The sequence below is a fragment of the Archocentrus centrarchus genome, chromosome 21 (genome assembly GCF_007364275.1).
Source record: "Archocentrus centrarchus isolate MPI-CPG fArcCen1 chromosome 21, fArcCen1, whole genome shotgun sequence".
Lineage (NCBI taxonomy): Eukaryota > Metazoa > Chordata > Actinopteri > Cichliformes > Cichlidae > Archocentrus > Archocentrus centrarchus.
In genome coordinates this window covers 33,810,305-33,827,982 of record NC_044366.1, presented here as the reverse complement: position 1 = coordinate 33,827,982, position 17,678 = coordinate 33,810,305, and the positions used below count along the sequence as shown (strand labels likewise).

The following is a 17,678-nucleotide window of genomic DNA, read 5'->3' as shown; positions in this document are numbered from 1 at the left end:
TGAGTTATTGTGTTATGGCTAAATAAACACAATAGACCATTTGATGAGCTGTTTTTATGACAGGGATTTAGGATCTGACTTCCTGGAAGATACTGTCCTTAACACCCACCTAAACAGCCAACCTAAATACCTTCCACTCAAGAAAAGCTGTTTCTATCCATCTCATGTTGAAATTACACTACATTTAAATGTCGGTTAATGCCTGTAATATTTTTCAGGTCCACTATAATAGAAATAACAATTGGGAGCATGTAAAATTTCTTACTCATTGGTTTAGCAAACTTCCTTGAAAACTGCACAGTGCAATGATCAGATTGAACTGAGATTTCTTTATATTTCACTTATCAATATCCCAATGGTCAGAGATGAGGGTATCAGTGCAGATTCAATATGCACATCCTAACCTTAGCTGTTACACTGCACTTGAAACTAATGTATTATATTACAGTTTGTGTCTACTGCAGGAAAATATCTTTCTCTGATAGAATTCGCTTCCCTAAACTAGTCTTGGGATAAACTAGTCAACTGTTTGGCTGATATTTTCTCAGCAAACTAATTCTCATTTATTGAACTACTAACAAGGTGCAAAGCACTACATCAACAGCCTGTCAGGACTGGTCCATTATTTTTTGGCCGACTACCTGTGAAAAACACTCTTAGGGCGAAAGCTTACATTTACAGGATGTTTACTCGGAGTAAAGTCAACTGTGTACTAACTGAAAGCATGACAAAGAGATCACCGGTGTGGCTGTATTTGTTACTAGGACGGCTCCTGCAGGATCCTGTAAACTAATAAGTTCTTAAGTTGGTTCATCTTGGTTATTGTGCAGTTATTTTATTGCATTTTATTACAGTGGGTGAGCCGGAACAGGAAAAGCGATGGCGCAGAAACCTTATAGTCAGACAATGAGCCCAATTTTTCTGGGACTCATGAAGATAACTCAGTTTGCACCAGGAAAGGTGCATCCCCACAGCACAGCTCCACTATACACCTACAGGGTAGTGAGGCTTTCCCTCCAGTGTTTCCCTCTCTCTACCTAAATGAAAATAGTATGAATGACATGACGGTGGATGTTAATATGCTTTATTGAATTACTATGTGGTAGAGGAGCTGGAGCCAGACGAGAGGAGAGCCAGAGTCTGCAAACAGGAACATGATAGCCTAACAGAGTCATGATGTGTAAGGCATGCAGCTGAGCTCTCTAAGAGCCACAGGCCAAAAACTAGTGGCGTTAAAGGAATGCCCTCTTGACTGTGTGTGTGTGTGTGTGTGTGTGTGTGTGTGTGTGTGTGTGTGTGTGTGTGTGTGTGTGTGTGTGTGTGTGTGTGTGTGTGTGTGTGTGTGTGTGTGTGTGGGAGGAGCGACTTGCTGCAGCTGTCAGAGGGAATACCCAGCTAACAACACTCTCCACAGGCCTGGGTGGAGAGGCCAGCAAGCCAAGTCTTACTGTGTGGGTGCCTGTGTGACAGCATTTCCACATATGCCTACAAATGCATGTGCGTGTCTGGAGTGGCTACCATGAGGGCCTAAGTATGAATGGCATGCCAACACAAATACTGTCCCCCTGTCACAGCACTGTTGGCTGCTCTCCCTTTTCATCACGTGTGTGTGCCTTATGTGTGCAGAAGTGTGTGATAACTTTCGGCAGTTTTGTTGACACACTCTTTCCTTCCTCTCACATTCACCACACCATCCTAATACACATGCTAACACACACACACACTCACACACAACCTTGTGTACTTAACTATCTTTAGGGAAGCTGTAATGAAAGCTGACAGCGAATGGTGACAAAGGCGAGCATCCAGACCCTCTGTTACCCATAGATCCAGAGCTCAGCTCAGTGGCAGCATCTCAGCAGCTTCAACAAGCCTCCTTTTCCTTCCACCTACAATCCCTGTACCCTGTCCTTCTCATGGAAGGCCATGTGATGACTACACATTGTTTAACTGTTTCACAGCTGCTTGCTTAAACTGGCACACAATCCATAAATCTACCTACGACTTGGTTAACTTTAACTCTGTTTTCTGTCTTCAAATCAGGACTACGAGACAATGCACCACTTTTCTAACAGACAAAGCAAAAATTTATGACTAGCATTTTGCCTCTTTGTGGCCATTCTGCATCTTTGAGGTTGCTTTGTTTTTATGTCTTTTTGGGATAATTTTGTTTGTGCTTGGTATTCTTTCCCTATCTTGGTGGCCATTCTCTGTGTGAGTTCACTTCGTAGAGAGGCTCTGGTGCCCTCTTGGCCCCATTCACTAAGCCATCCAAGGACAGGAGCATAGCTTGTTTGACAAACTGGTGCTGAGATGTAGCCTCCCGGATGGATCAATGAGGAGGTCAGGCTTCTTAAGCACAGGGCAGCACAGCCAGCCAGGCCACCTTGGAAACACCAGAGTGTAGTGATGGACATGTAGGGAACAATGAGCACTTATTTATAGATAAGAACATCTCTGTCTGGCCATGACACAAATAACTTGCTCACTTTTAACATTTTGGTTAATTAAAGGAAACCTGTTATGCTTACTTCTAACTCCATATTCATATTCTCAGACTCTTCAAGAGTAGCCTTGGATGATTCATGCAGACTGCTTCTACAAACATTTGTGAAAGATTGGGTCGCACTCAGGAGCGCAGAGAGTTCCAGAGTGGTACCGTGATAGCATGATACCTGTGCAACAAGTCTAGTCTTTAAATTCCCTTGCTAAAATATTCCACAGTCAGCTGTTAGTGGTATTATAACAAAGTGGAAGAGATAGGGAATGACAACAACTCAGCCACTAAGTGGTAGGCCACATAAAATCACAGCGGATGCTGAGGTGCATAGTGCACAGAGGTTGCCAATCAACTTCTACAGACCTCCAAACTTTATGTGGCCTTCAGATTAGCTCAACAACAGTGCACAATGCAAAGCCTCGGATGCAGTGGTGTAAAGCACGCCGCCACTGGACTCTAGAGCAGTGGAGACGTGTTCTCTGGAGTGATCAATCACACTTCTCCATCTGGCAATCTGATGGGTGGGTTTGGTGGTTGCCAGGAGAATAGTACCTGTCTGACTGCATTGTGCCAAGTGTAAAGTTTGGTGGAGTGGGGATTATGGTGTGGGGGTGTTTTTCAGGAGTTGGGCTCAGCCCCTTAGTTCCAGTGAAAGGAACTCTTAATGCTTCAGCATACCAAGATATTTTGGACAGTTTTGTTTGGGGATGTCTGCTTCCTGTTCCAACGTGACTGCACACCAGTGCACAAAGCAGATCCATAAAGACATGGATGAGGGAGTTTGGTGTGGAAGAACTTGACTGGCCTGCACAGAGTCCTGACCTCAACCCAACAGAACCCCTTTGCGATAAATTAGAGTGGAGACTGTGAGCCAGGCCTTCTCTCCAACATCAGTGTCTGACCTCACAAATGTGCTTCTGGAAGAATGGTCAAAAATTCCCATAAATACTCCTAAACCTGTGGAAAGCCTTCCCAGAAGAGTTGAAGCTGTTGGGTGGGCCAACATCACATTAAACCCTATGGATTAAGAATGGGATCCTACTCAAGTTCATCTGTGTGTGAAGGCAGACGAGCGAATACTTCTGGCAATATAGTGCATTAAGGACATCTTATAGAATCCATATAAAAGATGGAAGTAGCCACTGTGACGTCACCCACTGGTTTTGGACTCTGCATCTGAAATCTCAGCATAAAGCACTTTTGTTGCTGCCATCTTGGTGCTTTTGCAGCCAGAAGTGATCATATTTAGACGAGAGGGTGGAGTGCTGAGGTATCAGCTAATGCTAATAGACTTGCATTTAGGGGTTGGGGGACAACACTCAGACAATTCCATTAAAATGCATCAAAATGCACAAACACTGCATTTCAGTAACTCATAGCAGTGGAAGTGAGGCCTAAAAGACAAATATCAGCTACAGCTGCCTGTATCAGCACTCGTGTCATTTAAAGCAGTCATCTGGCATCCTTAGCTGTGCTCTCTTGGGTTTGTGCAGACCACAGAGGAGGACAGGGAGAAGAGCAGGAGTCCGGGTGAAGCTCAGATGGTTGCGGGAGCGTGGAGTGCCTCATAAACAATGTTGAGCGTTTCTGATTGGCTGTGCTCATGCGCGCTCTGTGGCGGTTATTGCTTTCCCCTACCCTGCTTGGATACACAGGGCCTGGATTTATGAGGTCTTCTTGCCTCAGGAGTGTTCTTGCAGACATTCCGGATGCTTTGCCGTCTTTCCCCTTCGTGAGTGAAATTTACGAGCATAATGATCAAACCCTCAGTTCTTATGCCCTCCAACTCGGGTGGTTTCTGCTCAAAATCAGTCTACTACTTCGCTGAGCATGGCTCTATTTGATGCCCAGTCTTTGACTAATACAACCATCTTGTTAAATAATTTTATACTCTTCAAGAATTTGGATATTCTTATTTCTTAGCAAAACCAAGCAGCATGACTTAGATTATACTTTCATCAGCAGTTTGTTCTTAAAGCAATTCTATGAAGTAGTCCAGACTGGTTAGAGTTGGTGATTTTAACATGAATATTTGATGGTGACTCTGACCTCTTTATCAGTAGTTCCATCAGTTTCTTATCATCTTACTCAGCATGCATTTAGCCCTACACAAACCAAGGACCCTGAGGCTGAGAACTAAAGGTGACAGAGCTTTAAGAGAAAAAGCTCCCAGACTGGAACGTCTAAGTTATGTTAAAGTCTCTTAAAAAACAGCTAAAAATCATCACTTTAAACTTGCTTTTGAGTAACGTTTTGTCATCATGTTTTTAGTATTTTGATTGTGAAGCACATTGTCATATTTATTTTGAAAGGAGCCATATGAATAAAATGTTTTGTGTAATTTTTACTTTCCATAAGGAAATGCATAACAGGTCACCTTTAAGTTACTGGGTTTTTTTTTCTTCTTCTAGCACAGCCATCAAGAGATTCAAGGCATGACAAACAACACACACTGTGAAGCAATGAAAGCCACACTCCTCACTGAAGATGACTTAGTTTAACAGGCTACACTGATCTCGGTGTGGCTTTACAGTCTCTGCACATGTGTTTTGCAGCACAACCTGCACCTCTATAAAGCACATTCATGTCATATAGTAGTGAGTTCTGGCATTGCATTGCAAGAATTTTTTCATCTCACTTATCCATACCCCCACCCACCCCCAAATTATTTTGCATCACTAAAAATTTCAAGTGACTCAAAAAAAAAAAAAAAATTGGATATTAGAGGATATTCAACCCATCTCAAGCCAGTAAACCCATATGGCATGAATGCAGCACTGTTTGGTACTGCTGAGTGGTTAAGCTGTCCTGGTGGTCTGGCCCCTGGCTGTGCTGTGCTGACCCGAATTCTCACTAGGCCTTCCTCAGATCCGCTGGCACCCAGAGGTGGGGGGGAGCGCCGTGCGCCCGTCCAGCACACGGACAGAACTCGCCAGCACACGCGACTCCTGGACACTCTGCGTAGCGCCCGCTCCTGCCAGCGTGCCAAGGCACTGCCAGACTAGTGCGAGTGCAGACAAACGCATACACACAGAGGTGCACACACACACACACACACAGACACACACACACAAACCCACATGTTATAGACCGGGGAGGTTAGATTAGAAGCAAAATGGGGAAAAAAATGTCAACAAGAGTCAGAATATCAGAAGTTAAAAAATAAAAGATGTCCTTAAAACCAAATAAAGGTAAAGAGGAAAATTAAACACAGTAATGGTAAATTGATTTAAGTGGTTCAAGGTAGAGAAATAATGGAATAAACAAATAAGAGGGGGGATGGAAAAAAAAGGAATACTTCAACAGAGAGTTAGAGTATCACTCTCTATGACAGGGGTGGCCAAACTTGCGGCCCGCGGACCGCTTCTGGCCCCGCCCACGTCCGGCCCACGAATTTCACCTTCCTCTCCAATTAAGAGGGTTAAGCGAAATGTCAAAAAAGTAACTTAAAGGGCCAAACTGTATGTTATTTTTGACATCAATTCACGGACCGGAAGTGGGCGGGTCCGGTTTGGACACCCCTGCTCTATGAAGTAACAGCTAGCTTAGCTTAGCATAAAGCCTGAGAACAGATGGAAAGCTGCTATCCTGGCTCCATCCAAAGGTAATAAAATACACCTCATAAAGCTCAGTAATTAACACACTGTATCACCAAGCTAGGACTGCCTGCTAAGCAAACAGCAGAGTCAGAGTGCTTAGATGATCCAGATGATACATTATATCCATTTGAAATCCTGCCTGCCTGTCAGCTTCATTTTAAAATCTCTTTATTGTTTTTAAAACACTTCATTGTCTTTCTTCAGTATGTGCGTCGCGCACACCCCTCAGGTCCTCCAGCATGAATTTGCTAACGTGCAAGACAAAGACTGTTTCTGGAGATAGCTTTTAGCTTTAATGCTCCAAGCCGCTGGCACATTAAAACATTTGATACTTTTTGGCTTTTTAAGTCTTTTAATTTTTGCCCCATATTGCACCATTTTATTAATTAACTATGACCTAGTGATTGTATATTTTATTATAATTTATGATACTTTGTCCCTTTAATGTACTTTTTCCACTATTATCGAATTTATTAATATTTGAGGTGTTAGTAATTTTACCCTTACTTTAGCTTTAGGCTAATATAAACGTAGTTTTATTTTAGCATTTTGCTCTGCCTTGTTATCGGCTTGTCAGTTATCTGTGAGGTGCTTTGAACTGCACTAACCTGCATGAAAGTTGCTATAGGAAAAAGGCTTGGATGATTGATTGATTGGTCCAAGCCAAAAGACAAAATGGTCCGTAAGCTCCTGGAAAACAGCAACATGACTTTTTTATCCTTTGATTTTTCTACAGGCTAAACAAATGAGGTATGAGGACAGAGCCAGCTGTTTCCCGTATGCAGCTTTTATGCTAAGCTAAGTTAATCGGGTGCAAGCTCGAGATACATATTTACCGTACAGACGTGAGAGGTGTCTTAATCGTCCTATCTGTGGTTCCTTAAGAAAATGAATAAGCACACTGCTTTCTCATTAATAGTCTGTTTTCATGCATCACCTGTGGCTTTTACTGTATGTGTGCCACATGAGGAAACACTAAGTGAACCTACCTTGGCATCTTTGGCGTAGTAGAGAGTTCGTCCTCTCAGTTTGAAGTAGCGCTTTTTCCACCGCTGGAATGAGCTAGTTTGTTTCAACAGCAATCCCTCCTTTATACTCGTCTGCAGAGAGACAGGAAGACACCATGGAAATTAATAACTGTTATACAGCTCAGCGAACCCTTCCATCAAAAAGTCACAGGGAGCTTCTCTCCCTCTCTGACACATCGCTTCCCTCTCACAAATCCAGAATGCCCTCTTGGATTTATCTACAGGAAACTGTTGAGATAAAACAAGCCTACTGTTTATGTGTGTGGGCGTATGTGTGTAAGCGTGAGCAGCAATTTTATGCATGGGAGACAAGGAATAGGGCAAACGTGGAGAAGAAAGGAAACCCATTACACACACCACCCCTCATTTCTCTAAAGAGCTATAAACACAAATCACTGACTGAGCCGTGGGGCCAGAGGGGAAAAAAGAGGTAAGAAAGGAAAGATAAAAGGGAAAAGAAAGAAGGAAAAGAGGAAAAAAGTGGGAAAGATGGCAAGAGCAGCATCCTATTGACTGCTTGTGCTGCACTGGACAATAAAACGCCGTAACCCTTCCAGCTTGACAGCACAGGAGGGACCGAGTCTTCTTAAACCTGAAGTCTCAAGTAAATCCCAAGCCAGTGTTTCAAGCCAGTCAAACTGTGTGAAATTTTGATCATCTGCCTCAATTTCTACATTATAATAATAGTAATGACAATAATATAAAACAGTACTTGTGAAAAGCTCAGTAATTTCAATATTACCAGTTTGATTAACATGGTTACAAACATGAATTGAAAAAGAAAATCTGGAACTTAAGTTTTGAAAGCGAAGGCTGGGCTAATCTAAATACTGAACCAGGATTTTTCTTTTTATTTGAATATGGAGGCTGTTTTAAGATGACTAACGACCTAATTATAGCTAATGTCACGGGAATACCATGTACTGAAACATTTGCAAACCTCCTATCATTATTAATTGTGCATTGGTAGACTTTAAACTAACCCTTAGCTATAAAACAACAAAACTGTTGGCTTTGTTTGGATTGCAGCCTCTAAAAACACGCAAATATGTATTTACAAGAAAAAAGTTACGTTATTTTTGGGTCATGTGTTGTCGGAGGTCAAGTCATGAATCAAAGTCAACTTGAGTCTTTTGTTAAATACTTAAAAGAAATTAACAATAAGACTTTTTTTTTGAAAGCTGCCAAGTGGTTCTAATTTTAACCACATTTAAACTCTAAAAAATTATTTTTAAGCTTAACTGCACTTTATTTTTAATTGTTCATATTTAAAGATTCTGGGTTCTGCAGTATCTACATTTTCTTTGCCAGGCATCTGTCCAACATCACTAAAGGCAAAATATGTATTTAAATAACAGATTTAGGAGTAGCTTTATGCTAAACACTTCACTGAGTCATTCATTCCACATGACAGAACATTTCCTGAGCTACCAGAATATTTTGTTTTGTCTTCAGCACTTTTATGTTTTATAGATTTTATAGTATTGACCCTGAATTTATAAGGATCGTATTATAGTATTCCAATTAGATTTATGCTGCAAGGTAATGTAAAAAGTGTGTGTGTGATTTCAAATCTGTGTTCAACACAGTATCCACAGTCATAATCATTACACTGATCAAAAAATAAAAAAATAAAGGAACACTTTGAAAACATGTCAGATCTAAATGGAGGTAAAATCCCGCTGAGCTCCTGGACAGTCTGAGGTGCAACCTGGGAGCATCAGATGGATCAAAACATGGTGTCCCAGAGGAGTTGTGTTGGATTTAGGTCAGGTGAGCATGAAGGGCAGGTAAATGGTATCAATTCCTTCATCCTCTAGGAACTACCTGCATACTCTCGCTACATGAGGCCGGGAATCATCGCGCAAAAGGAGGAACTCAGGACCCACTGCTCCAGTGTAAGTCTGACAGTGGGTCCAAGGATTTCATCCTGATACCTAATGGCAGTCAGGGTGCTGTTGTCGAGCCCGCAGACGTCTGTGCCTCCTCAGACCATCACTGACCCACCAACAAACTGTTCATGCTGAACGATGTTACAGACAGCATAACGTTCTCCACGGCTTCTCCAGACCCTTTCATATCTGTCACATGTGCTCAGGGTGAACCTGCTCTCATCTGTGGGGCCAGTGGTGGAGCTGCCAATTCTGGTATTCTATGGCAAATGCTAATCGGGCTCCACGGTGCCAGGCAGTGAGCACAGGGCCCACTAGAAGATGAAGTCATGAAGTCTGTTTCTGATTGTTTGGTCAGAGACATTCACACCAGTTGCTGCTGGAGGTCATTTTGGCAGTGCTCATCCTGTTCCTCCTTGCACCAAGCAGCAGATACCGGTCCAGCTGATGGGTTAAGGACCTTCTACGTCCCTGTCCAGCTCTCCTAGAGTAGCTGTCTGAAACATGTCAGTGTGACAAATATGTAAAAAACTGAAAAATCAGGAAGGGGGCAAATTTTCATAGCACTGCATGCACACAGATAGAAATGCTGCATGGAAGGACATTATTCTCTCTGGGCACACAGAGGAGAGGTGGGCCCCCCACACACGTGTGCACACGCACATACAAAACACACACACACACACACACACACACATTGGGCTATTTATAGCAAAGGAAAGCTGCTCTCTTAGGAGAGAATTACAAACAGACATGGGGGCCTGAAGCTGACATCCTGCCCACCAGCTGTGTCAACTTAAACAGAAAAACACTGGTGTAGAATAAAGGCTCACTGTGGCTGCACATCACACACACTGGTTATGTCACTCTGGAAGAAGTAGGCATGTTGGAAAATCATGTAGATTAGAAATTATGAAATAGAATTTTGATAAATTTTGATTTTGAAAGGGCTGATTCAACCATTCATAAAAAATATTAGTTTTATGTGTCAAGGTTATGGAGGTATCTATTTCTGATTTCAGAGACACAGTTATGAAAAATGAGGTTTTCACAAGACTCTATGCAGTCCCTGAAAAACTAAGTACACCCCACTACTCAACAGCCTGAAGAACCACTTTTAGCAGCGATGACTGGAAGTAATCCTTTTCGATATGACTTCAGTCTCTCACACTGCAGCGTGTCTGGGGTCCATAATTAGTATTATGAAATCTGTCAGGCCCTGTGGCTCTGTAGCACTTGAACAACTTTCTGTTACTACCTCCCTAAACCAGAGCTGAGATTAGCTAAGTGACACTGTAATTTTCTTTGACTAAAAAGAAGATATTCTGTGACTGCTTTTCCCAGTCTGACTTTAAAAAATGAAGAGTAGCCCTTTAAAAGGACACACACAGTGGCTCTTTGCAGAGATACAATTTGAGGGGGTCCACTGAAAAGCATGAGAACTAGTTTAGATTCACTAAAACTGATGTAATTACACCTCAACATCAGTCCACTTCTCATGTGTCTGGCATGGTCTCTTTTGGCATAAGTGGTGACTGAAGGGGGAAAACACAACAGCAAAGAGACACGCTGTGAGTTTTCTGCATGTCCACCTACATAATTCCCTGCTTCCTTTTGCATAAGTTATGGCATGAAGACTAAATTCCTGCAGCAGATTAAAGTGCAGTACCTCAAAGCTGACTTCCCTATAAGGCCTTAGCAGCTTGTTGTATAATTACAGTCAAAGTGGGACTGTAACACAAACACAGCAGATGAAGTCATCTCTTCATTTAGACCTGTTGGGGTACTGGCAAATACCAAGGTTTGGGGATTGTTTCCCCAGTTTGTCATTTGAACAGAACTGGTATTAATGCATCACAGACAGTACAGCACTGTTAACGTCTCCTTCTTGCAGGACCACTCTTGACATGAGCGTGTGCACATAGTGTGGGATGTATAATTAGTCCAGACAGAAAAGGGAGAACCAAGTGATGATTGGGGAGCAGAATGAACACCTCATGACTGATAGAGACAAACACACACAGACTGAGTACCTGTACGGCGCACTTACATGGGGGAGTTGAGTCATTACACAGCAGAGATAAGCCGCACTAGTATTTATTTTAGCAAGTAGACTCAATATATGTGTATTGTATCTACCAGTGTGTTTCACAAGTGAGAGAAAATCCTTACAAACTAGTTTGGAATGACCTTAAGGTCCAGAGAAAACTTTTAGATTGTCTACAGAGTGGATCTTAAAGTTCAGCCACAGCAACAGAAGTGACTTTGCTCTACTTGGACGTTCTAGTTTCTATTTTGTTCCTCCTTGGCCTCCATAGTTCCTTTCCTTGTCTTCATCTCCTTCCTGTTGCCAAGTAGGCCAGAAGTGATCTATAAATAGTCCTCCTGCTTGCCTCTGTGCACGGCTTCTCTCTTTGGCTAAACTGTGAGACAGGGAGCATGTCCTGTGCCAGAGAGAAATGAGTAACCTGAGCACCATGTACCTTACACCCACACTCTGCCTGGCCACTGACAGCGGGACACACAGGCTCTAAACAACACACACACACACACACACACACACACACACACACACACACACACACACACACACACACACACACACACAAGCGTGCTGATACAATGGACAAAGGCACAGGCAGTTCAAATGAATCCAGCAGCTGTGCTTGGTGGATAAGCGCAGAGCAGGAGTTCCCTGGGAGGCTAAACGAAGAGAGCAGAGCAGACCTACGTCCTGTCTTTGACAATACCCAGACAAACAGTCAGAGTGCTAACTCACATAGAGGTAGTTCATGTAAGACCTCGTGAACTTAAGCTGAGGCCAGCTGCAGTCAACTGTCTTTTATATTTCTTACCTCAAAGCCAAGAGCAGTGTGTTTTAAACCAGCTATTTCCCTTCTCAGCCTCACTGAGGTTTCTATCAAAGTAATCTGCTAAAAATGTCTGAGCTTCCACTTCATTCTCAGGTTACCGTAATTCTGTTTTAATACAAGGCGTAACTGATAAAGGCTGATTAATATTGATAGCAGTGCTGCTGACTGTGATTGTGAATAAATGACTGTGGACAATGTCTACCGATGCTTTGACCGAAGCTGATATCAGTTAGTTTTTTTCCCTGAATGCCAAATATTGGCCATTGTTTTAGATGTTTCAAATCACTTTATTCCATAGTGCTGTGACAGAGTACTGTCATCACAATATGTCTGTCAGTGAACTCCAAGACTACACCGTGCTTCTCCTGCAAGTTCCTGTGAAACAACAATCTTTTACACTTTTATATTTTTTTGTCCAAACAAAATGTAAATTTACCAGCTTTCATACTTCTGTCCAAACTCAGCAAGAAAACAAATAGCTGTATTTACTATCACATGTAATTATGCTTTTAAGAAACATAAGAGTCGGTGAAGCAAATCTAGAAAAGGATCAGAGCCTGTAAACCACTGCACACTGTCTTGCTGAGGAAGCGTGTGCCAGCAATTCATCCCCATTGGTTGCTTATCTTTCTTTGTCCGCCTAATATTGCCACTCCTTTTTAATAACAGAGCCTGAACTTTGCAGGAGCGTGTATGCTCCTGCCACAAGTTAAAAAAAAAAGCAATCGCTGTTTTACAATTTCACCTCCTGATACAGTAAGACGCTGCTTGCTTATCAGTCTTATTGGATACTGGCCGACAGCTGAGAGAAGCCCACTGTTTCAGCAGTCATTCCATGCAGTTAGGCTCCGCTCTGCAGCCATTATCAAATTATTTGGGGAAGCAAGTATTTTAGGGACCAGCGCTGAATCTCTTCACTTCTTCCTACACATCCGCCACTCTCCTGCAACTGTCTTGGCATATTGTCCTCTTTTGTGGGTGTAATTGTAACTCTGTATTCTTCCTCTTCCAACTCCCACCACATGCTAAAATTTCACTGTAGTGAAGGGAAAATTACAATCCAACATGTAGTTGGGACAGGGTAATTCCCTTGTGATCTCCTTTGTGTATCTGGACCATATATATGGGTAGTTATACATGTGTCAAGTGGGCACAGGGGATGTTGTTGAGGCCGGTAATTTACACACAGTCACTTCAGTAGATTTAGCTACAGCTCTGAACAGAAGAAACCTCAACTTAGCAACTTCAGAGTACATAATTATGTACATTTACTATTTCTGTAAGTGGGAGTGTGTACGATACAAGTTAGCTCAAAGTGGTGTAGAAGTATTCTGTCGCTTATCTTTAGCAATTATTATTTCAATTCTAGTGCAAATTTTACACATGAAAGGATGTGTCGAACTTCCTGCTTAAAAACAACCTCAAATTTTCCAAAGACAAAAAGTGTTTCCTCTCACTTTTTTAATAAGTAGACCAAGTTTTAAATACACTCTTATTCTTATTACTATATGAGTGTCTTACATTTGCACATAACCACATACACCCAAATGTTCAAAGGTAGACTAAGTTAACTTAATAAAATTCTACTAAGTTGAATATTTCTCTAACATTTTTTACTCTTTGAGATGAATAAATTTTTTTTTTTTTGGTTGAGTAAGCTCCATTAGTGTGCACGTTTGAGGCCAGTTAAACTAACATGAATGCATGTGAACCAGTTTATGTGAGCAGCAGCAGCAGCAAAATGAAGACACAATTACACACATTACATATTATGCAAAGTCTGATGAAGAAAGACCAGATGGGCAACTGCTTGTCTGCTACCTCAGCAGCTGCCAATCAATAAGAACTGCAGCTGTGCTTTATTTCTCTTCACGTTAAAGTAATGAAGCTGTGATCTCACGAGTGCAGTGGGTTGCTGACTTGATGACATGCAAAACCCAAGCTGTCTCGCTGAAGCGTGGGACATCTCAAAAACTGCAATTTCCCATTTAAATCAAATTAAATGTATCAAAAGAAACTTAGTTATCCTGATAGAGTGTGTTTGTATATTTATGTTCTAAGGGTGAAAATTAAACTAAAAATGTTTGAGTTGACTCAAAAAAGCACTCTGATTTACTTCATTCAGAAGATAATTGGGATCCAAATATTTAAACACTGTTACACTTCACTTTACATTAACATTAAAAAATAAAAAAATAAAAAGTCTTTTTTGTGGTCCTGTTAACTTATTCAGGTTTGCACTGTTATCAAAAAGAAGTATTTAAAAAAAAAATTAATCAGGATGTGACTGTTGTGCAATCTAGGCTTTGCTGCCATATTGAGTAACCCCTCCTTGCAAAGAGAGACAATGCATCCAAACTGACTTCCTAATAAAGGCCAGTTAAATAAAACCAACTCATATATCTCATATCCAAAAACACTATGGTTTTCTTTTCCCATAAAAGAAAACCGTAGTGTGTCACATCTTCCTACAATATCTCCGCGCCGCTCCCCCCTAACTCAGCATATCTGCTCTGGATTATTTTCTGTCAGGCTCACGGAGCTGTCCCGATTCCCTGGACAGCAGTAACGGCAGCACAACAGCAGCAGCACAGCAGCAGCAGCAGGCTCCGGCATGCCATCAGCTCTGCTTTCAATCACACGGCTACAGCATTAGTCACACGTTTATAAGCGCTCTTCAACTGCAACAGCACACCCTCAAAAAACACAGAAGGGGCTGAGAGTGGAGATGACAGCAGAGAGGAGGCTATGAAAAGACTATTATTCATCCTTACATTTTGGATATAATAATAAATATGTAGCCCAACTCTACTGAATACTTTGTGTGTAATTAACTCACTTAATGGCTGAAATGCATCACACAACGATGAATGTTACTTTATCACTATGGAAAGAAATGTTCATATGACAGTGTTTCTTGTTCAGTCCAGTCGCATTAGTGTCTGCATGAGAGAAGTGATTCCAGAAGATCAGGCCAACAACTGCTCAGCAATACATGAATTTGCCACGGTGGGGTTTTTTTTTAACAATAATAGTTGATATTAGTCAGAAAAACAGCTATAATGACCTCAGCTGCATCATTCACTGTTCTTCTGTCAGGAGTCAAGGCTCTCACTGCAATCGATATCAATGTTACCCAATGAGTGTCCATTCTTTCCTTAAATTCACTTTGTTGCCCACAGTAGATTCTATGAGATGTCGTTATATGAGCTTAATAGCATATCTAATTTTGCCCAAACAACCCCCCTGTTGGCTGTTTTATTTCAATCCTCCTACTCTAAAAGCTTTTGAGAGCTTTCAGGTTACATTAAATGAGTTGTTAAGTTGGACATTTCCAATTCGAGTCAGCTGCCTTTCCCTCTATGTTTTGATTTACTGACAAGACTTTTCAGAGATTTTCTGAAAATTTCAAACCTCCACAGACAGGGCATATCAGAGACAATAATAAGATGAGATTTACTGCACAGCATACGTGCGCCTTCAGCCAGACCTGTCTTACAGGCAGGCATTACCATGGACGTGACCAATAAAGGACAGAAGATGTGGTTGTCTGTGGTAACCAAAGAACCAGAGATAGTGGACGGAGAGAGGGATGGACACAGACAATGTGACGGGTGAGCGTACGCACACACATGCATGCACACACAGATCCAGAGCTGTGCAAACAACCCAGTGGAACAACACTCAGTGAGTCAGTGCCTGCATGATCCATTAGGAACTCTCAGCACAGACACACACACACACTGAGAGAAAACTCACTGACCCACACGACAACAAGTCTGAGACCTCTGTTAGCACTAAGTCAACATGCTAGGCAAACTGATGCAATTACAGCAGAAGTGCTTTATACCACTGATAATTCTACAGTGACATGGAGCCTGCTGAATATAGTTTGGCAGAACAGATTAGGGCTATCTGGGCTGTCTGCCAACCAATGCAATTAGCATCCCCTTCGGTATATACATTGGTGCAGTCAAGAGTGTACATCATATCAACCTGGCTTTTATTCACTTTTAAAACTCCTGCCATGACTTCAGAGGTGACAGGTGAATAAAGAATGACTGATGGAGAAAAAAAATCAGCCTGCGGTAAACAGCCCTTCAGGAAAGTTCAACAAACATTAGCTGATGAGACAGACAGTCATTCAGCTCTGTTTACACTCACGCTATATATTATATCAGCCTTTAGCTCGGCCGGTGGCTGACATGTTAATGCTGTAACTGCAAACATTTATGGCTTTTAGCGTCTCAAATCTTTTCTGTAACATCTCACCAAACCAAATAAGCTTTTTTCTCCTAACTATTTCAATTTAGGTTGTTTTGGCATTATTTATCACTTTTTTAAGTGATAACTTTTTTGAATAACTTCTTGATTAAATAAGCACAAATATCTCTTTCTTGCAGCATTTTCTCTAGGTAGCATTTATTTGCAAAAAAAAAAAAAATGCATGTCCAGTCACTTCTGAGCCCCGAGTCTCTAAATATATCTCCATGTTGAATAATGAAGATGGGGCAGAGCGCAGCAGTCAGGAATTAAGTCCCTTGATGTGGGAGGATGGCCCTCGTTAACATCACAGGCCAAGAAAACTTGGGTGTCAGAGGGAAAGAATCAGCACAGCATCCTCTCACTTAGTCCTACAGGTCAAACACGGACATGCAACAGATCATTGTGGAACAAAATGTATTTTTTAACCTCATTATTATAGTAAAGGCTCAAATTGATACTTTATTTTCTGTCAGGTCAAATTGATAATTATAATTATGGTGATTAAGGATGGCCAGAATGAAATTCAGGGCTGTGGAATGCAGACCGTGGATAACAATTTAATTCAAAAAATGATTTTATGATAATGAACACTTTCACAGAAAAGAGTTTCCCTTCTTTTGCTTGAATTTACATTGTTGTCAACAACATATTTTATGAGCTACGGTTAAATAATTGTAATAGTCACTGAATCATTACATGTTTAATTTTGTCCAAATAACCCCCTATTAGCGATTTTTATTTCACACCTTCCATAGAAAAAGCTTCCGAGGGCTTCTATGTTGCATGTTTAAATATGTGCCTCTGGGATCCTTACTTCTTACTTCTCCTGCACAAACCGCCAACACTAAGTAGCCAGAGTGCTTCACTGGTATCTCGGGCATGCCTGAGACTTAAAGGCAATAAAGACCTGCGCACAAATGAAACTGTTGAATGTCCAAAGCAGCAGGTAGATCTGATAGCAACTCAGACAGAGCACCCTGATGCTGCTGTGGCAAACCTGTGCGTTGCTTGGGGATAACCCAGCAGCCACAGATCAGCTAATCCCAGCAAACACATACCCGATATCAGATATCCATATCAGCAGAGAAGAGACAGAGTTGCCTTACCTTGCTCCTGATCTGCCCCGAGGTGGACACTTTCCGGATGAGTTTCTGGGGGCCTTCCTGCTCTGCCTCGCTATCGGAGGACTCCTCAGCAGCGCCGGAGCCGGCGACAGCGCCCACCACATGGGCATGGATCCCCGCCGCGGATGGCGGCCCTTTCTCCGGCTCCTGTCGAGGGGAGGGATAAAACCAATCGGGGTTAGCCTTCGCCTCCGCCGCTCCCTTCCTCTCCTGGAGGCGAGAGCTGCTCAGCGGCTGGGAAGCGTCTCTCCTCGCTGTCATCTCTCACTGCCTCTACGACAATAAAGACGGCTGTGTTTGCTGGAGTGTGTGTGGGCCGGGGAACGCATAAGGGACGTAGCATGTCGCGGCACAGCGGGGATGGGCTACACGGCGTTTACACATAGATATAAAAAG

At 42.1% G+C, this 17,678-nt stretch overlaps 1 protein-coding gene across 3 annotated transcripts in view; it reads right to left on the bottom strand.

Moving 5' to 3' along the window:
• The window catches only part of dgkh (diacylglycerol kinase, eta), a 73,549-nt gene that overhangs the window by 54,883 nt on the left and 988 nt on the right, over positions 1-17,678 (bottom strand). For 2 of the 3 annotated variants that reach the window (XM_030757710.1, XM_030757712.1), the window contains exons 1-2: positions 17,265-17,617; positions 7,089-7,199 (exon numbers count right to left, since the gene is read on the bottom strand). In XM_030757710.1, the coding sequence (XP_030613570.1) occupies positions 7,089-7,199; positions 17,265-17,543 (390 nt within the window). In that variant the 5' untranslated portion in view covers positions 17,544-17,617. Of the gene's footprint in view, positions 1-7,088; positions 7,200-17,264; positions 17,618-17,678 lie in introns of those variants that run through there. The other variant, XM_030757711.1, reaches the window with a different exon arrangement.